At 38.1% G+C, this 26,445-nt stretch overlaps 1 protein-coding gene and 1 long non-coding RNA gene across 7 annotated transcripts in view; one reads left to right on the forward strand and one right to left on the reverse strand.

Moving 5' to 3' along the window:
* tacc2 (transforming acidic coiled-coil containing protein 2) overlaps window positions 1-26,445 on the forward strand; it is a 241,272-nt gene that overhangs the window by 209,949 nt on the left and 4,878 nt on the right. For all 5 annotated transcript variants that reach the window (XM_062976022.1, XM_016992233.2, XM_016992239.2 and 2 more), the window contains 4 exons: window positions 11,979-12,122; window positions 14,011-14,087; window positions 16,092-16,135; window positions 25,035-25,195. In XM_062976022.1, coding sequence (XP_062832092.1) covers window positions 11,979-12,122; window positions 14,011-14,087; window positions 16,092-16,135; window positions 25,035-25,195 — 426 coding nt within the window. The remainder of the gene's footprint in view (window positions 1-11,978; window positions 12,123-14,010; window positions 14,088-16,091; window positions 16,136-25,034; window positions 25,196-26,445) is intronic.
* The window catches only part of LOC134297714 (uncharacterized), a 123,494-nt gene continuing 117,017 nt past the window's right edge, over window positions 19,969-26,445 (reverse strand). For both annotated transcript variants that reach the window (XR_010004566.1, XR_010004565.1), the window contains exon 2: window positions 19,969-20,268. This is a non-coding gene — a long non-coding RNA (uncharacterized LOC134297714). The remainder of the gene's footprint in view (window positions 20,269-26,445) is intronic.

Genomic DNA, 26,445 nt, shown 5'->3' on the forward strand with positions numbered 1-26,445 from the left:
TTCGCGGATTCACTGTTTCGCAGTTTTTCAATAAACTCTAAAAGGCTATTATAAATCATAAAAATTACAATTTACAGCCTAAGGAAGGGAGGAAGGAGAAGCCGAAGGGAGAGAAAAGGAGCCCAAGCGGCAGCGGGAGGAGAAGGAGGCAATTTATCAAAACACAATGGGTTGATAAAGACTTAAAATAGTGTATAACTACTAAAATAATGCATAAATATTAAAATAAATACAGTGTCCCTACTTTGCGGATTTTTACTTATTGCAGGTGGTCCTGGAACCTAACCCCCGTGATAAGTGAGGGAACACTGTATACTGAGGAGTATTCACAATTACCTTGAGTGTATTAGTGTTAACTTCAGAATACCCAACAGTGGCGAGAGAAATGTATGTAAAATTCATATGGGTCAGTTATTAATCATTGGCAAATGACTCAAATCACCAAATTTTTGACATTAACTTTAGCATGCTATTGTTTGAAAGCTATCACAGATACAATACTGAGGTGGGATAAAGCAAGTAACCTATATTTTTGATAGATAACAATTCTGATTAAGTTGTGAGGATTCATTGGTTTGGATGCAGTTAGTTATTTTCCTGCTTCTTGGCATGTGGTTGGACTGGATGGCCCATTAGGTCTCTTCCAACTCTATGATTCTTTGATTCTAGTGTGGGTCTTCCCATCAGTCAAAGATTTGTCTGATTTAGTGTAATATTTCTGTTCTTAGAAAAGTGAAAGCAGCTTACCTGTCCAAATGTATGTCCCGCTATGAACCACCTTGAAGGTTAAGATCTTCTGGGAAGGCCCTGCTCTTTGTCCCACCTCCTTTGCAGGTGCGTCTGGTGGGGACGAGAGACAGGAACTTCTCAATACTGGCCCCTCTCAGCTGTGGAACTCCCTTCGCAGTGAAATCAGATCAGCTCCCTCCCTCCTGACCTTTAGAAAGAAACTAAAAACCTGGCTATGGGACCAAGCTTTTGGAGAGCACTCGGTGCAATAGACAGCTATGAAGTAATTGTAACACAATTGGAATGGCTCCTGGATTATAACTTTGGATCTTGTGTGGTTTAAATAGTTGTTTTTAATGTATTCATATGCTATGTTTTTTTTTAATTTTTACTGATTTTAAAGTATGTGTACATTGTATTTTTATGCTTATGCTTATTTGGCATTAAATAGTTGCCAATTTGGAAGCTGTTCTGAGTCCCCTTCGGGGTGAGATAGAGCGGGATAAAATATAGTAAGTACCGTATATACTCAAGTATAAACTGACCCGACTATAAGCCAAGGCACCTAATTTTACCACAAAAAACTGGGAAAACATTGACTCAAGTATAAGCCGAGAGCGGTAAATCTCAGAAATAAAAATAGATAATAATAAAATTACATTTTTTAATATTTACATAAAACTGTAATTTAAGATAACACTGTCCAACTCTGATTAAATCTTTATTCTCAACTTCTTCAATGTAAATGTGCTTATGTATCCTTTTAATAATAATAATAATAATAATAATAATAATAATAATAATAACAACAACAACAACAACAACAATAGAGGAAAATAATAAGTGTAATAATAATAATAAATACAGTAAAATAATAAATGTAATAATAGAGTAAATTAATAAATGTACAGTATGAACAATAATAAATAGAGTAAAATAATAAATGCAATAACAATAATAATATCAGAATGAAATAATAAATGTATTATTATTAATAATAATAAATAGATTAAAATAAATGGAATAGTAGCAATAATAACAAGAGTAAAATGATAAATGTAATAATAATAATAAGTAGAGTAAAATAATAAATGTAACAATGCCAATAATAATAGACGAAAATAATAAATGTACCATGTATACTCGAGTATAAGCTGACCCAAATATAAGCCAACCAGGACCCTCACCCGAGTATAAGCCATGGGGGGCTTTTTCAGTTCTAAAAAAGGGCTGAAAAACCCAGCTTATACTCGAGTATATACAGTAAATAAATAAATTGGGGAATGTTCATTTCGCCTGTAGTTCCCTATATTTTATTTATTTATTTATTTATTTATTTACAGTATTTATATTCCGCCCTTCTCACCCCGAAGGGGACTCAGGGCGGATCACATTATACACACATAGGGCAAACATTCAATGCCCATAAACACATCAAACAGAGACAGAGACAGACAGACGCAGAGGCAATTTAACCTTCTTCTGAGGGGATGTTCGATTCTGGCCACAGGGGGGAGCAGCTGCTTCATCATCCACTCTGACGGCACTTCCTCATTCCAACGTCGTAAATTAGTTAAACTTGCCTCCCCACTTTATAAGTGGTACCTTATTTCCTACTTGATAGATGCAACTATCTTTCGGGTTGCTAGGTCAGCAACGAGCAGGGGCTATTTTTTATTTTTAATTGATGGGTGCTCACCCTGCCACGGGCTGGCCTCGAACTCATGACCTCCTGGTCAGAGTGATTTATTGCAGCTGCTCAACAGCCTGCACCACAGCCCGGCCCCTCAGATATTTCTCTCAGAAATTTGCACCAAAGTGATAGGTTGATCTTTGCAAATTCATCTCCCTCCCTGCAATTCCCTACTTTCCAATAATTTATTCCATGGAATTTAGGACCCCCAGAAAATGTGGGAGGTGTCACTGTGGACTGTAAGAGAAAAAGAGAATCGGCAAAGTTCAGCCCTCCCTTTCCAGCAAGCCAGAGCATCATGAACAGAACTCATCTAGATCTCCTTCCAGTGGTTGGAGAAAACCCACTAATTATATGATGAGTAGCTATGATGCCAAAGACAGATTGTCTACAATTAAATTGAACCCTGAGGTTGGCATGTTGCCTAATTTATAAAAGGAGAATTCTGTCTGTTGTTGAAGGCTTTCATGGCCGGAATCACTGGGTTGCTGTGAGTCTTTCGGGCAGTATGGCCATGTTCCAGAAGCTTTCTCTCCTGACATTTCGCCCACATCTGTTACAATATCCACACCTGCCTCCAACAAACAAGAGTTCTTTCTCCCACCTGGACCTTACACAGATATATAAACTTCCCTTGCCTAGTTTGCAACATACCTCACAACCTCTGAGGATGCCAGCCAGAGATGTGGGTGAAATGTCAGGAGAGAAAGCTTCTGGAACATGGCCATACAGCCTGAAAGACTCACAGCAAGCCAGAATTCTGTCTGGTTACCATGGATGTAAGACATTCCAAGTGTTGGTCGTGAGTTAGTTATAGACAAGGCATGTTACTTGCAATTAGTTCCTCTTTCAACAAGTGTAGGCACAGATTACATCTATTTTAATGTAATGCATCATCTGTGCATTACCTTTTTCTTAACTCTTTGGGTGGAGGATTGTTGCACATACATTCAAGACAAACAGTTACACTCCTCTGTCCTATCCATAACAAGCAATGCAATGAACAATGCAACACATGGGTATTTTTCCTCTAGGAAAAGGCAGTTTTGAGGAGTTGTTCTTTTGGGGGGTTGTAATGAACAACGTAATAGATTTTGTATTTCAGAAATAACTTTCTAGCCCCTAGCTACAGTGTGTGATGAGTTCTGTATGGATGGATATTTTGCTGTTTCAGCAATAGTTTTAAACATGACATCTAAACCAGTTTCACTGTAGGCATTACAAGCTTAAATGTTCAATCAACCCACATCTTAAGCATCTAACAGATAAGGATGAAACAATCTGGAGGGGAGAGGAAGCTGACGGAGCCCTCTCTGTGCAAATGCCCTTTATTCTTTTGAAATCTAAAGTGTTTCCTTCCTGATACGCCTACAGCATGCTGGCTGTTGCCATGTTTGTGTGACGTTGCTCCTGTGATGCATGTGGTCTAAACTAGAGTGAGATGTTGGTTCTTAAGTGGTGTGTTTGATGTGTGCAGCTGCTCTAGAGGGTCCCGTGTGGTGATGTTAATGCAAAGGTCACTGCTCATGGGGGTTTACTTGAGAAGGGGGTTGTGGTTTGGGGTTTGTTTGGGTTTCTTTGTTTAATGCTGATAACAACCAAACACAGCTGGTTATAGCACTGGTGTTTTGAAACAAAAGAAACATTATCTTTCATAGTGAGTGAATGCTACAAGAATGTACTGACATATTCGGATTAGTGAGCTGTAGATTCAAGCGAACTATGATTTTGACCTGTTTTGAAAAACCATTACATTGCAGACCCATAATTGCGTTCTGAGCAGCTTTGACTGGGGATCTACTTTTGGCTTATTGAGGGCAAGCTAATTCAGAGAAGCAAAGTCCACTTGTTTTTCTTCTTTGATGAACAGTTTGCTCTGATGAGATAGCCTGAAATCCGACTGCTTAATGTATGAACATAATCCACTTCCTGCTAAAGCCAATAGCAGATTTCCCATCAATTTGTAATGAGGCTGTTGCTGTCTGTTTCATCAACTGCAATGAACAGGCTTTTAAACATTGTTGTTTGTTAGGGATTTACACGCGCAAGAGCTTATGGAAACTGATTTCTTTTGTGTGACGAAGTTGAGAAATGTGGCTGTTGAATTTCATGTGATGTCAGGACCCAGGCTGCAGAGCACCAATAACCATGCGCAGAGGCCAGATTCTATCTAATATCTTTATTAAAGGAATATATAAAGTCAATAAAAACAAGTGTAGAATATAGTTCAGAAATAGACCTTTCAGGAAAGGTCAAATATAGTCCAGGAAAACAATGTCCAATATATGATATTAAAGCCCAAAGTTATAATCCACTTCACCGAAACACACACTATTTGGCAAACAATAGTGTGGGGAACTGTCCATAGTCTTAGAGGCTTAAGGTAAATCCGAAGGAATAGAAAACAAGGCTTGAATCCGAGAAGCAAGGTCCGTGGCTAAAACGCAAAGCAAGGCAAGACTTGAAACTTAACAAGGTCCAACTTGAAACAAGGCAATCGTGGAACAAGAACTGAGTCCATAGAAATCCGTGGAACAAGGCAGGGCTGGGAACTTGATTCAGGAGCTGGGAACTGGAGTAGAAGTCTACACACGATCTCACTCCACGAGCTGACGAATTGACTCCGCAAGGTTTCCTACGAGGGCAAACACCTAAATAGGATCTCGTTTTCCCGCCAAAGAACACTTTCTCTGGGGAACAAGAACCGAAAGCCATTCTGTGTCCAGATGCATGACTCCCTAAAGTTTCCCAAGGGAAACAGACTTAATCATCTAATTGTCTGGCAGCGATCCTGGCGCTCCGGCGAGTCGCCTCGCGAGCGCCTCTTTGTTGATTATAATAATCTCGGCGAGAAAATGGGGGAGATTTCTGCTCAAGGCTTGTTTGGCTGGCTTCTGGAGGGCAGATATCCTGCAGGTGCAAGGGCTCCAATTCTGGCTGAAACGGTGGGAAACCAGTTAGATGAAGTTTTCCTCTTCATCTGCCACAATAATACTAGGAACGGGACTACATGGCCCATGAGTCATCACATGTGAATAGGTGTTAAAATCTGAATTTGTGAGTTTGAAATAGAAGCAGATGACTCAAGAAAAAACAGTTTTAAGGGAATTGAAATACAGTAGAGTCTCACTTATCCAACATTCGTTTATCCAACGTTCTGGATTATCCAACACAGTTTGCCTCCTGCCCCGATCCACAGCTGTTTCTCTAGGCAGCAAGTATTGAACTTTTTATAGATTCATTTCTGACAGTGTTGCTACTATAAGTTCATTTTATGCAATTCTATCTTTATTTGTAGTCAATTTGTTAGTAGCCAATGTTTTTTAGTCAACGTTTTCAATATATTGCGAAGTTTGGGTGCTAAATTCATAAATACTGTCATTAGTACATAACGTTACTGTGTTTTGGACTGCTTTTTCTGTTGATTTGTTGTAAAACATCATGCTTTTGGTACTTAATTTGTAAAATCATAACGTAATTTGACGTTTAATAGGCTTTTCCTTAATCCCTCCTTATTATCCAACATTTTCACTTATCCAATGTTCTGCCAGCCCATTTATGTTGGATAAGTGAGACTCTACTGCCATTTACCTTCTCGCTGTCAAACTTGGAAAGCATTGACAACGTTGTATTCTCTGTGGGAGAAAGGTGGCAGCAGAGGGACTGATACAAAGTCAATTAGATCAAACATACACATAGTATACACAGAAGTAAAAGGTAGAGAGAGCTTGTATATCTTTCTTTTCCACATCTTTTTTAAGGGTATATTTTCATTAGTGCATACAGTGATGTTATTAAATAAAATGTTTAAAACAAGAAAATTGACAAAGATAGAATTTGGAGATAACTTTGCAAAATGACAGAATTACCTCTCTTTAAAAATTAGTAAGCGAAAAAGCAGGTTCTAGCAGGATCTGTCCAGTTAGTGGGCTGGAAAGGACATTTCCCATTTAGATATTTATTCGTATCTGTTTGTGTAATTCAACCCTCCATATGTCTTAATTTTGGTTGCATGAAATATGGTTGTGGCTGTCCCATAATTCAGGTAATAGGAGATTGCATTTCAGTTGGATCTTCTATAAAGAATTCTTCACTAGTGTTGTATATCTGATGTAAAATGCAGTATATACCACAGCCCTGCAGTAGGTTGTTGCTTCACAAATATAAGCACCTTCCTTTAGAAAATGCCTATACCGAAATTTGTTTGCAGCTGTAATTAGAGCTGGTTAGCAATCTATCTCATAATCACTTAATCCAAATTTATATTGTATATGTGTATATAAAATTCAGCTTGCATACCTATTTGAACATTGAATAATGTGATGCATCACAAAAGCTTCCACTTGGAGTACCTCTATATTGCAGAATTAATTCAGTTTGACACCCCATTTGCTGCCATGATAAGGGGTTTGTAATTTGGTAAGGTATCAAAACTGTTTGTCAGAGAAGACAAAAAAACCTTGTAAAACTACAACTCCCATGATTTCATAGTATTGGGCCATAGCAGTTAAAATTGTGTGAAATTGCATAATAATAATAATAATAATAATAATAATAATAATAATAATAATAATTTATTTATATCCCGCCACCATCTCCCAGAGGGACTCGGGGCAGCTCACAGAACACTCCAGGTGCGACATACAAAATACAACAAGTGCAAAACAAAACATAGACAATAAACAGTCAAACACAATGTCATAAATTCACAGTACCCCCTGGTAAAAACAATAAAATACAGCAATTGCTATAGATAAAACAGCAGTATTCGATCTCAGGATTGTAAAGTGCAAATAAGGAATGTAAAGGTCCTCATGTGTATTATTAGGGAGTCTAAACATGATCGAAAGCATTAATTCCATAATGTAGATAAGTAGTTCTCAACCTGTGGTGTTTTGGCCTACAACTCCCAGAAATCCCATCCAGTTTACCACTAGTAATGATTTCTGGGAGGTGAAGGCCAAAACATCTGGTGACCCACAGGTTGAGAATCACTGATGTAGATGCTCTTTGGTTCAAGAAGTGTTACCTTTAATAACCTACCAATTGAAACTTGGGTCCCTACTTAATGCATATAATATTGTACATACAGTGAATGTTTCAAACTAAATATTTTAAAAGAATATTATCTACAAATTGTAGAAAGCATAAGAGATATTTTTCCAACATGTAACAAGAAGATATTGGGCAGAAGCATGAGTTGCTTTCTAACTGCATATATTCCAATTGCAACATTCCTGTTACTATCAACAATAAAGAGATGAGATTTTTCTGATCTTGATGGTGAATACAAAAAATTTGGCGTACAGGAAATCCCTAATTTTATTGTGGCTTTTGTGTTTTCCTGGTGTCAGGTTGGAAAGCATCCTGTTTAATCATTAACTTCCCATTTGAAGCAGCAATTGCCAAGGTCAACTAAACAAACAATAGGCAAATCTTCAGGAAGACACACTGACTTACAGTAGCTAAGGAATAAGTGCAGATTAGTTGTAATAGGATCTGCTGGAGACTATATAGCAACTTTAATCCATCTTGGTGGAGGGTACTTCTGAATATCATGCAGCTGTGTGTCTTGGGATTTTTTTTTCATCCAAAAGTAAAAAGTTCCTGTATAATTTTCACTATTCTTTCTATATTAAATTGCAAGTCTGACATTCAGGAAAAAGATACAACCCTGAATGTGCTAATATTGAGTGGTAATATTATTGCTTCCTAAATCTAATTGCTAATCCTTGCTAGAGTAGACCAATTGAATCAGTGGGATTTACAAAACTGGTAACGCCATCCAGCAGTTGGTTTGATTAGTCTATTCCACTTGGAGCTAGCAATTGGATCAAAGTCTATCAATTTATTTTGGTCATGATAATAATAATAATTATTTTATTGTATGACGCAGCAAACAAGATAGATATGCTGGATTTCGTTTCACAAAATCACAAGTCGAACACTTCCCAAGTGTCTAGGACTTTGTGATGTATTTTCGGATGATGTGCGCAGATCCCAGCAGGGTGGCCTTTTGCAGTTGGCAGATTGTAATTTTGTCAATGTCTATTGTTTCCAAATGCCGGCTGAGATCTTTTGGCACAGCACCCAGTGTGCCCATCACCACCGGGACCACCTGCACTGGTTTCTGCCAGAGTCTTTGAAGTTCAATCTTGAGGTCCTGATAGCAGCTGAGTTTTTCCTGTTGTTTTTTGTCAATGCAACTGTCATCTGGGATGTCAACATCAATGATCCAAACCTTTTTCTTTTCCACAACTGTGTTGTGTTCCAGAACTTTGTCAGTCTGGATTCGGAAGTCCCACAGTATCTTTGCATGTTCATTTCCCAATACTACTACTACTACTATTATTATTATTATTATTATTATTATTATTATTATTATTATTATTATTATTATTATTATTATTGGCACATTGGGTGTCGTGCCAAAAGATCTCAACCGGCATTTGGAAACAATAGGCATTGACAAAATTACGATCTGCCAACTGCAAAAAGCCACCCTACTGGGATCTGCGTGCATCATCCGAAAATACATTACACAGTCCTAGACACTTGGGAAGTGTTCAACTTGTGATTTTGTGATACGAAATCCAGCATATCTATTCTGTTTGCTGTGTCATACAATAATAATAATAATAATAATAATAATAATAATAATAATAATAATAATAATAATATCTTAATAGAAAGAAACTGGAAAAAATCTCATTTGGCCAGATGTCACAGGAACCTGCTTTGGCATTTATTCCTGTCTTTAAAGGAGCTATCCAGGTGCTGAACCTATCTCATAGGTTTTCTTCAGATCCTAGCTTCTGTAATATCTTGAATTAAATCCCAAGTAAACTTGCTGCACCACAAATATGAAAGCCAACTGTTTGTTTGATTTGGGATTGGGTGTTTCACTTCTAAATAATATCAAACAAGATCCTAAAACTCACTTATTGGCAGGTAATATGATGATGGCACTGGTAGTTAGTTTCAAGGAACAAAACACTTTAAGAGACCTTCGTTTACATTTTGTGTTCATGGCCTGCTTAGTTCTGGGAATAGATCTACTCAGTCAATGGACTAATAACAACAACAACAACACTTTATTTATATTCTGGCCTATCTCCCCAAGGGGACTCAGTACACATATACAGCAAACATTCGATGCCATTTAGAGACAGGACAGAACAGAACAAGACAGACAGAAAGAGGTATGTAGTCTTGAAGTCCAGGTATTTTTTGGTGCTTTGGAGGTTGAGGTTGCACTCAGATTCAGTCACAGGAGGTGCTGTTGCTCCATTCTCTATGACAAAGAGCCATCAGGACTCCCTCCTTCCATCTTCCTCTCGGTCACTGCATTTCTGGTCTTGTTATTTATGGTGTTGTAAAATACATCCCCTGCAATTTGTGGTACCTAATTTCTCTACTTACAGCTTATTAAGCTGTTTTTGATCTGCTTAGGTAAACAGTGAGCTTTTGAAGTCATGGTGTCCAACTGTCTATACAAATCAGAAATTGCATGGCAGTAATGCTTCTTACATGTTCAGCATTGCTTTGTTATTTATGCAAAGGTGTAGAATATTATGTGCATTTATAATATTGAAATCAGAAAATTTTCCTGCTATTCTTGGTGGTCTATATCAAAACCATAGATTGACATATATCCAAGGAGACTTTAGGGGTTAACTGGACCCTCTTCCAAAATGTATTTTAATTGTTGACTTGCATTGCTTTTGCTCTTAGTGGGAGCATGATTATGGTTTCTGTTTTAGTATCTTTGGTGCCTGTTGCTCCGAGGGTACTATTGTGCACATGTGATGCTTTCTGTCATGGTCTTGGGCCCATACAATAAACTATTTTGATTGATTGATACATCCAATTGCATTGCATGAACTTCTCAGGTTGAGTATGAAAATCTTGCTTATATTGCTACCCTATGTAGCCCAGTATTTGATCTTTGCCTTTTTACCAGAAGAATATGAGGCAAGTGGATGGTTTAAATTACTCAATCTTAAGTCAGGAACAGCAAGGCAAGATGGTGATGGTTTCCTTGGATTCTTCTTTGATGGTCTTGTGTGACTGACAATACTTACTTTGGGGTGTGTCTTGCTTTGGAGTTCTTCAACATTCAGGCACCCATTAACACAGGGATAGGTCAAGTGCAACCCACAGGCTACTGGTGGCCCTTCGCTTCCATGGGAGCCCTGCAGATCTCCCAGATTCCTCTTACTTTTTTTTAGATAACCTTTTCAGGTTGATTTTTTTTTTACCATTTTTGCCCAAAACCACCCAAAACTGCCTAAACAGTTGCCCACCCCTACTTTAGCCCAACCTTTACTTTACTTTACTTTAGCCCCCAATGGCGCAGCGGATTAAAGTGCTGATCTGCTGAACTTGGTGACCGAAAGGTCAGCCGTTTGAATCCAAGCAATGGGGTGAGCTCCTTCAGTTAGCCCCAGCTTTTGCCAACCTAGCAGTTTGCAAACATGCAAATGTGAGTAGATCAATAAGTACCGCTCCGGCGAGAAGGTAACGGTGCTCCATGGAGTCATGCCGACCACATGACCTTGGAGGTGTCTACTGACAACGCCAGCTCTTTGGCTTAGAAATAGAGATGAGCACCAATCCCCAGAGTCAGACATGACTAGACTTAACTTCCGGGGAAAATCTTTATCTTTTGAAAAACTCCTTTCCTTACACTGCTAACAGCCTTGTCAATATTTTCATCTGCAAGAAAAGGAAAATATAAATAGAGCACATGTAGTTTAACAGGACAACTGAAAAAAAATATTTGGTTTGCACTTGTCCTGTGCTTTTCATGCCTTGTTGTTTTTGTTAGATACTGCTAGTGTGAATAAACCACTGTATTGCTAATAGGAGTCCAGCAGGTGCCAGCCTATGTCCTGTGAGACGGTTGCCCTGAAGAGAATGATAGAAAGAATAGTCAGTGTCTTTGGTGAGAGAGAGCTAGAGAAGATTTTGGTGAGGAGTAGGCTCAGGTATATGGACAGATCGTTTTTTAAACTATGCCCTTTCCCTCTCACTCTCTCAGGCCAAGAGGTCAGTATTTCCCACATCTGAGCAAATTGAGCCTGTGTGGTACTAAGAGTTCAGTGCTGAAATACTTTGAAGCAGAAAGATCAGAATTCATAACAATGCATTTGTGGTTTTGTATATAACCCCTGTTAAACCAGAACCATTGCACTGTTCCTTGGGTCTTCATCAGAAACAAGCATGCTTTTCAAAAACAAGATTATTAGGGAATACATCCTTTATTCTGACTGTTTTGTTCATTTTCTCTGGGTCTCTGCTTTGAGTATTTTATTTAGTCATGCTTTTTCAATCTGTGTTACACATGTTAGACTTTTAAGATCCATTCATACTGACATCTGTATGGTACCAGCAAAGTTAGATTCAGATGCCTGTTTTCCATTCATCATAACAGCACCATTCCTCGTTGTTTGTCCTGCCTTGCCCACTTCCTTCCCTGCTTATTCTAAAATGATTGATTGAAATGCTATTGCAGCCACTTGTTTATCACCACCTTCTTTTCATCTTTTAACAGAGAGACCCTGCAATCTCCACTGATATTTCCATCTGTAAAAGTGCACTGTACTCTCGGATAAGTAGCTCCGAAGGAGAAAATACTTCCGGTTTACTTTACCAGCAACAAGATCTGGACTCTGCCTTGAGAGTTGCCAGGGAGGAGGTAGTTTTTATTTGAAATTTTAAAAGTTGTTTCTCGTTATTAATTGGTTTTCAGAAAAGCATTTGTTCTAAGATTTCTTTGGACCATTTTTTTTAAACAAAAGATAAAAGCTGTATAGTCTGTCTTACTACATTGGTTTAATTTATTGATGTTATGTTCAATTCACTGATATTAAGTTGAATTGGATGTTGGGTTTTTAACATTGTTTTCATATGTGGGGTCTTGTTGGGATTTTATGCCAATATCTATCTGTTTTATGAAGGCATTGAATGTATGCTGTTGTTTGTTGGAATCCGCCCTGAGTCCCTTTGGGGAGATAGGGTAGAGTAGGAATAAAGGTTATTATTATTATTATTATTATTATTATTATTATTATTATTATTATTATTATTAAGATAAACAAATTATGTGCTGTAACTTTGAGCCAAAACAAGCAAGATGCTACTTAACTTGTTATGAGTGGTAGAATGCAGGGCAAGGAATGATTCATTTCCTACTTAAGAATAATTTCTCTCTTACTACTCTTAACCATAGTTCAGCAATATATTCCACAGTAATTCTTAATCATGATGTGCTCCTAACTCAGCATTTTACCCCTTAATCAAAACCAGTGGTTCCCAACCTGTGGTCCATGAATCACCAGTGGTCCCCAAGAACTAAAATATGGTCCGCCAGCACCATTACTACACCGCTGCAACAAGAGTCACTGGTCTCTCAAAACCCTCTTATAGTGCTGAGCAACAGGGATGTTGGGAGGGGAGAGGCTGACTACTCACAAAAGGCACAAGAATAAGCCTCCTGACTGCTGCTTCCCCTCCTCCTCCCTCCCCCTAAGCGGAACCCTTCCATGTGGCACCTGAAAGTGCGGGCACCTTGGTGTCTTTGTTTTTAGGCCTGTTCCTGGGATTATTTGGGGTGCTAATTCAGAACATTGCATTGTATAGACCACAACAGCTCTAATATGGTTTTCTGTGAGCGAGCAGATGGCGACTACTGGATGGCATGTGTTCTGTATCAGAAACTAGAGGTGATGTGGTCTTTCGAATGCAATCTTCTGGATCAGCACCTCAAATCACCAAATTGAATCTAAAGTTGACCAAAAACTGATTTGTAACCCTTTTGTACTAATGTTGGAGAATGGTCCCTGGTCAAAGTGGTCCCTGGTCAAGTGGTCCCTAGTCAAAAAAAGGTTTGGAACCACAGATGTAAACTAACAAGTAGCTAGGACAGTGTCTGTTCTGGACCTCAGCTGTAAACATTTTTGCAGTATACAGAGTTATCTAACTTGGCCATTTGTTTCATATTTTCCATCTATTTATGATAATAATTACTTGGGGAGAGAAAATCTTGCTTGCACTATGAATTTCAGCACAGCTGTTTTTGCATATATGGCAAAAGAACGCACATGGGCACCATATGTATTAGTTTATCGAATTTATAACACTCATGGTCAGATTTTGGCAAGATCCACTGGTGTTAAGTTCACATCAGTATTGCACATGTAGAAGTGAAGTTATGAGCTACAATTTTAGCATTTTCTGATAATGTGATTGAAACGTATTTTTGGTGGGGGGGGGGGGGGCTTGGAATCCTAGTATTGTATGAATGTCATATTAACGGATGGGGTCCAAACAAAAGCACATCTGTAGGTCATATGTCTTTTTCTCATGTGTGAAAGAAACTTTCTCTATCTCTGTTAACAATTTAAGCTGGATTAACCTCTGTTAACCTGGATCTAGATTTTACCCTCTTTATTTTCCCTAGCCTTAAATTTGTTTTAAAATAGAAGAAATAGATATGCCAACACATTTTGATTTTTAAAACTCTTTTGGATTGACTCTTGGTATCTTTATGATGATAAAACTTTTTTTTTCTCCTTTCATAATAGATTGTAGCTAAGGAAAGAGAGGTATCAGAATGGAAAGAAAAATATGAAGAGAGCAGGAGGGAAGTCATGGAAATGAGGTGTGTTTTTATCTTTTTCTATATCAGTTCTTTCAGATAGGAAAGAACATACGTGCTTTACTCCTCTGAAAAACTGTTGATGTGCTTGTGACTTCTTTTAACTTTTGTTACTAGGCCCTTCCTTACTAATGTTGAAACAGTGGGGGGAAAGAAACTGAAACTGAGACTGAACTATATTCGGTCCTTTAAAATTAGAGTGAAACTGAGATAGAACTATATTGGCTCATCTCTGTTAAACATAATGATATTTATGCACCGAGGAAGCAAGGATTGCAGGTGATTTGTACCTGAAATGACTTTGGGGATCTTTCCGAAAGTCAGCTGAATCATTGCTGCCAAAATAAAATGGTTTCTCTAGATCAGGACTTCTTAAACATTTTTCCATTCCAACACCTTTCCACCTGAAAAGTGTTTACATGCCCTTAGATATAAATACTGTGTAGGGAGTTTCATGTGGAATTAAGCCTTCTTCAGCTCTTCCCTAAACCTGCGACTTATTCATCCTTATTTGAGATGGCCATAGCAGTAGGTCAGCTTGATAAAGCAATAAAACTCACACACTTTTCATTTAAATATCTTGTGATACTTTTTTTGGTAATATGGGAAAAATAGAGTTGGGGTTTTTTTCATCATCAGATTTTAAAATATCTTCAAAGAATTATTGAGTGTGGCACAATTTAGGGAATAAACAGGCAAGGAAGCACATGCTTGACTTTATTTAATATTCACTTCGCAAATTGTGACTCACCACGCAAATGCTGCGGATCAAGGCTAGTCACATTTCATTAGCCTGATTTCACTCTGGAAAGACATGGATGAGCTGCTTAAATCGCTTATAATCTCCTTATTCTAGCTAGCCTCTTTTTGGGAACAAATTCAGAATAGGATGTTGAGTATGTGTGTTTTAAAGTGAAAGCAACACTGTAGAATTGTCACTTTGCTTGAAGGTTTAATGTTTTGCCTTAAAACTGGGACAGGCAAGGATTTGCATGGCATCACCTATACTTTCTGTTACTCTGAATAAGAACACAATTGCTAATTATTTTTCATACACTAAACTGAGACCATGAGGAGGCAAATCATCATCCTTCCTTCTTGCTGTCCTGGTTTCCTGGCAAAATTAGGAAAGTATTCCTCCCACACGAATTTACAAATTGGGCATATGGAATAGCAGAAGGACACAATCTGTCGTCTACTTGAAGTCACTAACACACCTCATTGATTTCTAATATTCTTAAGACAGAACTTTAAATTATGATATCTTTGATATATTATCTATGCAGGACTGCTAGTCTGTTCACCTGACAAGTCTGGTTTAGATGCTTGGAGTCCTATCTAAGCTATACAACAGTGGTTCTCAACCTGTGGGTCCCAGATGTTTTGGCCTTCAACTCCCAAAAAATCCTAACAGCTGGTAAGCGGGCTGGGATTTCTGGGAGTTGTAGGCCAAAACAACTCCCAGGTTGAGAACCACTGCTATACATGCTCTCTACCCATGCTGATGATGGAGTTTTAGCAAATTACTTCCAGATTTCAAGGTCAAGTATGAAAGATTCCATATTAATTGTCAGTCATGTCAATGGGTGTTTTGATTAATGCTCTTCATAGAAGAAGGAGTTGCATCTAGCCCTAGAAAGACCACAAGTGTTGAGTAGCATGTTCGGGAACACAGCAGCATAGGATTAATAGTTCTACGATATATTTGGCTGTACCATATGTTGATTATGCAGGAGTTAAGAAATCTTAGCTTTCCAGATATTACCTGATTGGAGGTCCCATCAGCACCGGTCAGCATAGCCAATACTGAGATACTTAGGGAACTGCAGTCCATTGATATCTGAAGACCATACAGTCCCGGTTCCTGAATCCTGAATTCAGATTAAATATTTATTTTATAACTAAACTCTTATTTCCCCCATTATGTATTCTGAAGATGTGTTGATGCTATTGAAAAAACTAACTTATGTGGACACATTCATTATCGTCTTTTCTTGTCCTTTATAGGAAAATCGTTTCAGAGTATGAGAAGACAATCGCTCAGATGATAGGTAGGTGCTATTGTCATGACAGACAGACTCCTTGGTCTAATCAGAGACAATGGACATTAATGTAAAGCTGAGTTGCACTTTTGATCTTAAAATCCACTTTTCTTTGGTATTGGTTTTTAAAATCAAGAAAAATTTGCTATGGTAAATTCATGAAAATGAGATTTGAAAAATTCAGAGAACGCTAGTTAATTCAGATGTCTGATTTTGCATAGACAGTCTTGGCATCCTGAGCAGAATTTGTTGTTACTTAGTTAGATGGATCATCCATTATTTAATACATTTCTGATTAGAATGATAGCTTATAATGTAAGTACCAATGCCAATGGGTGATTTCTCTTCATTCTCCATATGTATATGTTTGTCTCTGTGTGTGTATTTTAGCAGAGCTCCTAGTTCATGGATTAGTTGATACAGAAATGTTTAGCAACTGGTAATCCAATCATAAGCACTTTGATCACAATCCAGGGCACAACACAACAGGAGGAGTTTTGGCATCACTTCACTTTGGGAGATTTCAAAAAGAGTCAGGGATGCAGTGCACACAACCCCTTTTAGTGGGAAAATGGAGGGCAAAGGCTCCCTACACATTGGCAAATCCTTTCGACATTCCTACAGGCCCCTTGCGCATATTTATCATTCACTTGAAAGCCGGTTTCACTGATTACAGTGAAATTTACCTCCCAAGAAATGTGCAGAGATACATCAGCCACGCATCATATATTGCATACGTGAGGAGAAGTGGAATTAGATTTCAGTCAGCCATTTTATTAAATTTTTCAAAAGAAGAAGAAGAAATGGTTTCAACACAGCTGTCTCCCAAAGGAATTTCAGTCTGGAAAAGAAAGAAAAAACATCAAGAGCAAATTTTCTCATTGGGTTTTGCCCCTCCACCTAGAAAAAAGAAACCCTTTCTAACTGATTACAAGTCTATTTAAATGATTGCTAGTCAGTATTTATTCTTCAGATACTGAGATAAGTACTCAGCAATTTAAAATACTTAACCTCCCCAGAGCTTTTGGATGTGTTGCCTTGCAAAATTCACTGTCTTACAGTGCTAAACTTGTTTTGGGAATAACTTTTCCAAATTAGTTTGGCTGCTGGTTTGTTACAAGACATCACAACTCTATGAACCAATGAGGATCTGACGGGGCTTGTTTGTCTTCTTTCAGTTTCAGAAGGGCTTATGGCACCAAATGTTTGTGTCTAGTAGCACAGTTAAGGTTGCCGGTTTGAATCCAACCCGAGGAGAGCATGGATGAGCTCCCTCCATGCGGGGACATGAGAGAAGCCTCCCATAAGGATGGCAAAAACATCCGGGCATCCCCTGGGCAACGTCCTTGCAGACGGCCAATTCTCTCACACCAGAAGCGACTTGCAGTTTCTCAAGTCACTCCTGACACGAAAAAAAACCACAGTTAAAACAGACTCATCAGGTTAACTGAACATCAGCTGTATCTGATTAAAGATAAATCATAACAGTGTTTGTGAGATTAATCTCTCGGGATCTGCATATCCATTATTTGAATGGTTAGAAAATAAAAGTTTATGTCTGCTCCATTTCCAATTTGAAGAGTGACAGACCAAGGGCTCATAAAGCATCACTCTGAAAACCTTGGACTGCAGAAGAGAAGGCTAAGAGGAGACATGATGGCCATGAATAAATATGTAAGGGGAAGTTATAGAGAGGAGGGAGCAGGCTTGTTTTCTGCTGCCCTGGAGACTAGGACGTGGAACAACGGCTTCAAACTACAGGAAAGGAGATTCCACCTGAACATTAGGAAGAATCTGCTAACTGTGAGAGCCGTTCAGCAGTGGAACTCTCTGCCCTGGAGTGTGGTCGATGCTCCTTCTTTGGACGCTTTTAAACAGAGGCTGGATGGCGATCCATTGGGCGTGCTTTGAATGCAATTTTCCTTCTTGGCAGGGGGTTGGACTGGATGGCCCACAAGGTCTCTTCCAACTCTATGATTCTTTGATTCTATTTATGATGTTGTGGGGAGCAGCACTATTTTTATATTATTTTTATGTATCCACAGTAACTTTGCAAATATGAAAGTTTGCAGTATTAATCATGGTACTTTATATTTGAAGTAGGCATAGTGCTGCTGTATTTGGCTTTCCAAATTCGTTGGGGCATTCTAGCCTTCCCGACTTCCCAGCCTTTTTTTCTCTGACAAAAAGGTTGATAAATTATTATCCAGAAGTAGCAATTCACAATTTAAATAGATCTGGGACCTGCTGCACTATTTAATATTTTAAAACTTCACATTTTTCCAAAGCCAGAAGTGGACTACAACCACTTCTGGTTTGGCTTCTTTCATTTTAAGGTATTTAGGCAGTCCATGCAATTTCTGTGGGATGCTAGGGTAACATTTTTGCTCCCTGGCCTACCACAATTGTCTACCAGGGGTTCAGTGTGTATGTGTGTAGTTTGTTTCTGTTGCTCTTGATACTCATTCTGTCTTTTTCTTTTATCAATATTTGTATCACCCCTGCCAAATGTATTCAGCACCTATGTAATAATTTGTTGTGAACATTTTCCAAAACATTCTGTATATGTGTATCTTTTCTGGTGCCATTTCTGCAGTACAAGAAAAGGAACAGACTTAAAAATTTGCCCTAAAGTACTCATTGGTAACTCTTTGCTTTTTAGCACTATAGGTTAGCTGTTTTTAATGGGTAGAAAGGAGCATACTTTTGACAGTATGTTGGTGCGTGCCTTCAACTTGTTTCTGACTTATGGTAACCCTAAGGCAAATGTATCATGGGGTGCCCTTCATAAAATTAATTTAGAGTAGGTTTTCCTTTGACTTCCTCTGTTTCTGAGAATTTTTTATGTGACACCAAGTATTAAAGTGTGTAAAATAGGTATATAAATCAAACATTTACTGATAACAAATCAGCACTTACAAGGCTTGCTAAACAGGGTGATTATTGATTTTATGAAGTACAGCTGAAGCATCTTCTGCAGAGTCGACTTAAACACTGCACATAGGTTTGTGTAAATGTCTAAAACAACCACTAGGCAATGTTTAGAAGTTTTTTCAGGACACTAACATTGTGCTAAGGCAGTAGTTCTCAACCTGTGGGTCCCCAGATGTTTTGGCCTTCAAATCCCAGAAATCCCTAACAGCTGGTAAACTGGCTTGGATTTTTGGGAGTTGTAGGCCAAAACACCTGGGGACCCACAGGTTGAGAACCACTAACCTAAGGGGAACTCATTTGGGGTCAGGACCAACCGTTTAAGAAACAGTGGCCTTCTCTAGAAGATCATTCCTTTGCATCTCCCCTCTCAGACTGAAAGACTGAGACTCAGACTGAGATCTGGATTCATTCCAGTCCTGAAGGAACTAGATACTAAGCAGATGTTCTAAGCAGATATCCATATCTATGCAAAGAGAAGCATGGACAAAATACTCCTATCTCTCAGTATATGGATAAAGAGGAAATGGGGCCAGATGATATCAAGGGAAATGGCTTCAGATGAAAGGGAGCTGTTTGGGGCAAGACTCTTGCCCCTCTCCCCCTTTCCCATTGGATCTAGATGCAGTCCATCCCATGGCACTGATCCAATTCCTAAACCATGGTTTCAGAGCTTTTGTTGAGATCAGCTGCCTATATTGTTTATCTGATTGGATAACAAAATCTAAACTTAACACACTCATTTTTAAACTCAGACATCACAACACTGCAACTTTATGCATGTGTATCCAAAAGTGATCCTCACAAGACTTTTCCGGCATAATTGTATAGCCACTTTAACCATGGGGGTTTATACTCTTTGGCAAAGTTGCTAATGTTTGTGAAACTTTTAGGAAAATCACTCAAGGCTGTTTAGAATCAGAGAAAGAGATTCAGGCTGGTTTTATTTCCTTTTTTTTACATGGTAGAAGTCATCGCTCTTTCACTTTGTTGTTATTGTTGTTACGTGCCTTCATATCAACTGACTTTTGTTGACACACCTGACAAGATGTATTCAAAGGAGGTTTGCCATCACCTTCTTATTAAGCTTCTAAAGTGGGACCTTCCCAAGGCCATGGAGTGGATTTCCAATAGTTTAGTAAGGATTTGAAGGTTTGTCTCTCAGCATCGCTCAAGACCCTTACATCACGTTGACTCTCCTCCCTTACCTGCTGTAACATAAACAAAACAGAGGTTCATAGTGACACCATTCTTTCCCATTGGAAAGAGGGGAGTTCTTTCACATAGGAGAGCTTTGAGTCGCAACGAGGCATATATATTCATTATGTAGAACGGCTGATGTCTGGAGAACTGGAACCCACGGAGCCTACAAATATATTGGTCACAAAAGTAGCTTGTACAATCTGGATTGCCAAAGCTAAGACACAGAATCAGACACAGAATGAGAATTATACTTAAGTGGTTCATGCCAGTTTGGATGGTTTAAATGTTTAGATGGCCAGATGTTTTGTGTGTTGACAGCAGGATTTCAGATTCCAATTATAAAAGGAAAAGAGATGGGGATCATCTAATCCTCATATATCTGCCTGTGCTTCCTGGTTAGATATGCAATTGTCCCATACAGGATGTGTCTATATATATAATATATTGTCTGTGTGCTGCATCAAAAAAAAATTTAAGGGTTGAAATCCTTCAGAAAAAGAATAAGGCAAATATCACTCTGCTCTCCTCATACAGCTTGGAGAGACCCTTTCTGAGCTCTTCATAAGTCTGCGGCTGAATGTATTTTGCTAATCCCTTTTGATGGATCGCTGAATTGAGTCAAATAGTCATGATAAGGCTTTAAAGAAGTGGCTTAAGTAATGCAGTGCCTGTGACACAAATGCAAAAATGTCTGCTCACTTCTAAAGATATGAATGTGTGATCTGTGAGGCAGGGGTTTCATCTAACTGTATTTTGTGTATGACTATCAGCATCCTTTGTTATGTATCCTTCAAATGTTGTTCATCTTCATATAATTTCCTTTGTTAGAACCGTTCCGTCAATCTCTGCCATTCTTGCATGCTTTTTTGCTTTCTAAAATTAAATTGCATTTTGGCTGTGTCCTGTGTTTGCCACACTGTAGCTTGCAGTGCCATCCACTGAAAGAAACCTATTTTTTAAAAGCATTGGCGGATGGTAAGGATTATTGAGTGAAATATCACTCATTCGGATTAGCCAGTGCTCCACAGATTATGCAAGTTCCCTTTGAATGGTCCTTTTGTCCCTGACATTTTGTGAGAGTAAATTCCATAAAGAGCATTTCCATTTTTCAGTTTCCATATTTACAACCTGAATTTCCTGCTCTCACTGAACCATTCATTCACGTGGTTGCTTACCATCCCTATATTTGTTGGCCAAAACCATATTCATCCATTCAAGACAACTATGCTGTTTTGATCTCCATCTCCAAATTAAAAGAATATTGTGCTCTCTGCATTACAGATTGTTGCATTTAATTTTTTTCTGCTTTCTTGATAATTCCCTGATTTTTCTATTTTGCTTCCATTTTTGTTGCTTCTTGTTCTTTGCTTGCAAATCCAAATAAAAGGCAAGCCTGGTAAGTAATGCGTTTGCCAACCTTGGCACCTGCATATTGCAATTTTTCTTTCGCTTGTATTCTGTCTATTTTGCTGTATCCTCATAGGAATACAAGGCATTAATTACCAATATGTTTGCAAAGCAGTGGTAAAGTCTGTGTAGTGAGGTTCATTACCTCCTCAATTAAGATGTGGCAACAACATGCTGTATTATTACTGGCTAACTGTGAATTCCAGCTGTTTCCAAAGTATTTCCATGGATAATTCTGCATTATAACTATGGTGATGGGAGCCATTTCTTCAACTGATATCGAGTTTCTATGAACTTCTTAGTCACTTTTGTGCATATTTTTATAAGAAAAGAAAGCACTCTAATTTTGGCCTCATTAACCAGCTACTGTACCCTTCAACCTTCAGCAGGACATGCAAACTTCAGTTATGGGGACAATCTGTCCATTTTACTCCAGAGAAGATACTGAAGTTTTGGATGCATAGGTCACTCAAGGAAATATTTTTCCATTCTGACATTTATATCTGAAACTGATGACTCTGATAACAAGGCAGAATTTAGATTTTTAAAAATAATTTTGCATCAGAAAAAATAATCCCTTGGGTATTTGGAGTTTTTTGTGATAGATAAGAGAAGAAAAATTATTAGACGGCAATAGTACATTTAAAAATTATGAGATAATTTTGAACAGAAAGGTGTGGCTATATTGCATCCTAAGATGGCTGAGAACATAGGGTAATAGAAATGGAAAAATCCATACTTTTGTTAACTTTAAATGTTAACAAAAGATCTAATGCTTCTGATATTTATTTATACAAACATAAATTGTTGTTGTTGTTTTCATTGCATGACTTAAAAACACACAACAATCATATATGTACAAATAATAAATATCAGAAACATTAGAGCCTTGTACATGCATACATAGATACACGAGACAGATAAAAGTCTGAGCTTTATGAATCTTGGTTATTCGTCTTTCTGTTCTGAAAATCCACACAAACTCAGAACACAATCTGAAATTCAAAATGTGGAATGAAAGTGTTCTGTTTGGACACAGGGGTGCAATAACTCCCTACAGGAGTGGCATTTCATGAGATATCAGGTGCTGCTGCTATAAGGGAATCTTGAAGATTTGCTTGGGATGGAGTGGTATGCGAAATAATCCAAAAGGTTTACGTGTTCAGAGCAGTTGTTTGCTCATTCACTGCTAATTTTATCCATGTGGCTTGAAAGTAGAACATGTTTAACTTAGATGTTTCCCTTCTACAAATCCTCCCAGGCCTCATTTCAGAATTGCTGGTCTTGCGAATCCTATTATAAAATAGGTTAGAATAGATTGTCCCAGCAATACCTACTTGGAATCTGCTAATATCTGCTGCTGCCCAAGAAATATACTGCAAGGAAAATCTTTCTGTAAAGTTTTCAGAGCAGAAATTATCACATACAGTAGAGTCTCGCTTATCTAACCTTCGCTCCACCGACACTCTGTATTAACCAACACCCTTAATCTCCCCCCAAAAAAGCATGCACAAATCGGCGCTGCCCATCCAGGAGCACGACTGCACCCACCCCACTGCTCGGCAGCGCAAAAACATAATTTGATGTTTAATAGGCTTTTCCTTGATCCCTCCCTATTATCCAACATTTTTGCTTATCCAACGTTCTGCCGGCTCTTTTATGTCGGATAAGCGAGACTTTACTGTACTTTCTCTCTTCCTCCTGTGTTTTCAACCACTTTTCTTACCAATTAGCATGATCTTTGTTAGCAGGGATTGATTTATTGCTATTAGTTTCCTTTCCCAAAAGCAAGTGGTTGAATAGGTGAGTATTTTCTGTACCACATGTGAGGATTGAATCCACTACTTCAAATTGAAAATTCAGACAATATTTTCTTCATCTTTTACCTGTTGCTCTTCTCTAGCAATTATTTTGCACAATGAAATCAATGAATGGTGTTATAACAAGAGATTTTTTTTCCAGTTCTTTGAACAAGGAGATACAAACGTTTTATGCTATGCAGTGTTGACCAGAAGTTAACTTTGACTCATTAATTGGGTGCTATAAAAATAAAAATGGAAGATAAACATTTGTAGTTGAAGTGTAATTTATACCGCATTTATACTATTGGCATTTTCAATAGATTGTCTTACAGAGACACTGGCAAACAGAGAGCTGTGGTTTGCTAGACACATAAATGCTTGCCAATAACAAATTTTGTAGTATGTTATGTAACCTTTAGAGACTTGGTAATTTAAAACAGAAAGGTTCCAACTTTTCTAGTTTAAAAATGGATAGGAAATGCAGGAGGATTAATAGAGGTGTACAAAATTATAAATAGTCTGGAGAAAGGTGGGTAGGAGGAGAAACGCTATAGTGACTAAACATCTAATGAAGGTCATCAGAAAGAAAGAAAAACACTTATTTGCACATAGTCTAGTTGAACTGTGGAATCTTCTACTTCAAGATGTGGTTATGGTGACCAAATATATTGCTTTGCATGGAGAATAAAAAAAAATCAATTTGCTATATAGAGACCTTGGTTGGCCACTGCATGAGGGCCATGATCCAGTTTCCCCCTCAACTGTCCATGGGCTCAACCCCCCCACAAAAGAAGCCCAAATCCCTCCATTTTCCTCTGCTGTCTCTTACATCACTTCCCATCATTATGAGAGGGACTGCAAAGGAAACAATTCTTTAGGAATTGTGTGGGAGTTATAGAGTAACATGAATTTTTTCATGTATTCTCACATGTTTGGGGACTCTCTGTGTGGTTTGGAGGCGGAACGTGTCTGGAAACCACCGTGTTGTTTTTAAAATGAAGAATTGGGAGATTAGAAAGTTTTGAGGGATTCTTGAGGGACATAAAAGTGTAATCCTGGGGTTGCATGTGGTTACACTTTGCCAGTCCCGATATAGATCAGAAGCAATGCATCTGTAAATGTAAGTCATTGGGGAACAACAAAAGAGAGGTATTGTTGTCTTTTGTGTTACTGTGAGGCTTCCCATAAGTATCTCATTAGCCGCTGCAGGGAAACTGGATGCTGGACTGATCCAGCAAAGATTTTCTGACACGATTGTTATTGTGTTGTGATCTGCCAGTTTTTCTGACTCATTTTGCCTTCATAGATATCCCAATTATGCTGAATTAAGAACTGTACTACACTCAATTAAGCAAATCTCTTGAAATGGACAAATCATTGGCAAAAAGTAACTCATTTCCTTGTTGAATCTTTTTCTTTGCATTCTTTGTTCAGAAAGAGAATCCAATCTCTTCTTGATGCTTAATGCTTGATGCTTAATGTCATATATAAGTCACACTAGAAAACAGCAATTAAAAAGGGTTTGTAGTTCTTACCAGAGCCTCTTCTATCATTGTCTCCCACAGAAGATGAACAGAGAGAAAAATCTGTGTCCCATCATACTGTCCAGCAACTGATTATTGAAAAAGAGCAAGCATTATCAGATCTGAATTCTGTTGAAAAATCATTAGCAGATCTCTTTAGAAGATATGAAAAGATGAAAGAAGTCCTTGAGGGATTTAGGAAGGTGAGTTCCAGTGAAGAAATGCTTGTCATAACCTAGGATCAGTTGCAACTAAGACTTCTTCTATAGGAAGGGATTGGATTGGTCTCTTCCAATTCTGATTCTATTATTATATGATTTTTCATTCAGCATAGGGACTGATTGACAGAATTTTCTATGGAAAATGCTTAGATCTTCTTAGATTCTCAGTGCTTCTTAGATCCTCAGTCCTCAAGCACCTAATTGACTACAGCCTTATTTACGATCTTGGGATTGCAATTGAATATGATCCCTTTGGAAGGATTTTATCTGGCATCAAGGTTGACCAAGGTTCTTTGACATTACACATTTATAGTGCTATTACTCTACTTTAGTTGTCATGGTTCCATCCTATAGAATCCTGGGAGCCCAGGCACTCAAGCTCTCTGGCTGAGATCTATATCTGCCCGTCTCAAAACTACCAATTCCAAAATCCCATAGGACACAACCTATGTAATTTAAACTGTAGTAATAGTGCTATAACTTTGTAGTAGGGATATCAGCAGCTGCTACCTTCCTCTAGTCAAAGTAGATAACTGTAGTGTGTCAGTAATGGCAGCCTCCATGGTCTAGTACAGTGCTTTTTAAACTTTTCCATTCACAACCCTTTTCAGCCTGAGGAATTTTTAAGTGACGGCAGGTATATAAAAAAGTAGGAAAACAAAACATTTACCTATAACAAATTAGAATTTGCAAGGCTTACTAAACAGGCTGATTTCCTTTTTTATGAAGTACAGCTGAAGTATCTTCAGCAGAGTCCACTGTAAACACTGCACAGCAGATTCATGTAAATGTCTAAAACAGCCACTAGGTTACTGTTGCCAATTGTTTCAGGATACCAATATTAATCTAAGAGGAACCCATTTGGGTTGGGACCCACAGTTTAAGAAGTAGTGGTCTAGTAGACCAGAACTGGATCTGTAATGCATTAAGACCTATCTTGTATCAGAGCTTCAGGGTCAGATGGCTCATTAGTTGAGCAGCTTGTAAGCTGCCTTCTAGTCATCTCCTGCTTGAGGTGGGCCTTAAGTAATTATATCACAAGGATGATCCAAAATAACTTCCTTAAACTAGTATTTGTTCTATTTTCCCAGATGTAAACGCTGAAACTATAATTTTTGTAGAAGATAGCTGTTACACAGCAGGAATACCCAGACAGAATAATAACGATAGTGTTTTAAATATAAGTTAGATTTCCTAATTTCTTTCCTTTCCAGGCAATGTCTGTTTATAAA

This window comes from Anolis carolinensis, chromosome 3 (assembly GCF_035594765.1).
Source record: "Anolis carolinensis isolate JA03-04 chromosome 3, rAnoCar3.1.pri, whole genome shotgun sequence".
NCBI lineage: Eukaryota > Metazoa > Chordata > Lepidosauria > Squamata > Dactyloidae > Anolis > Anolis carolinensis.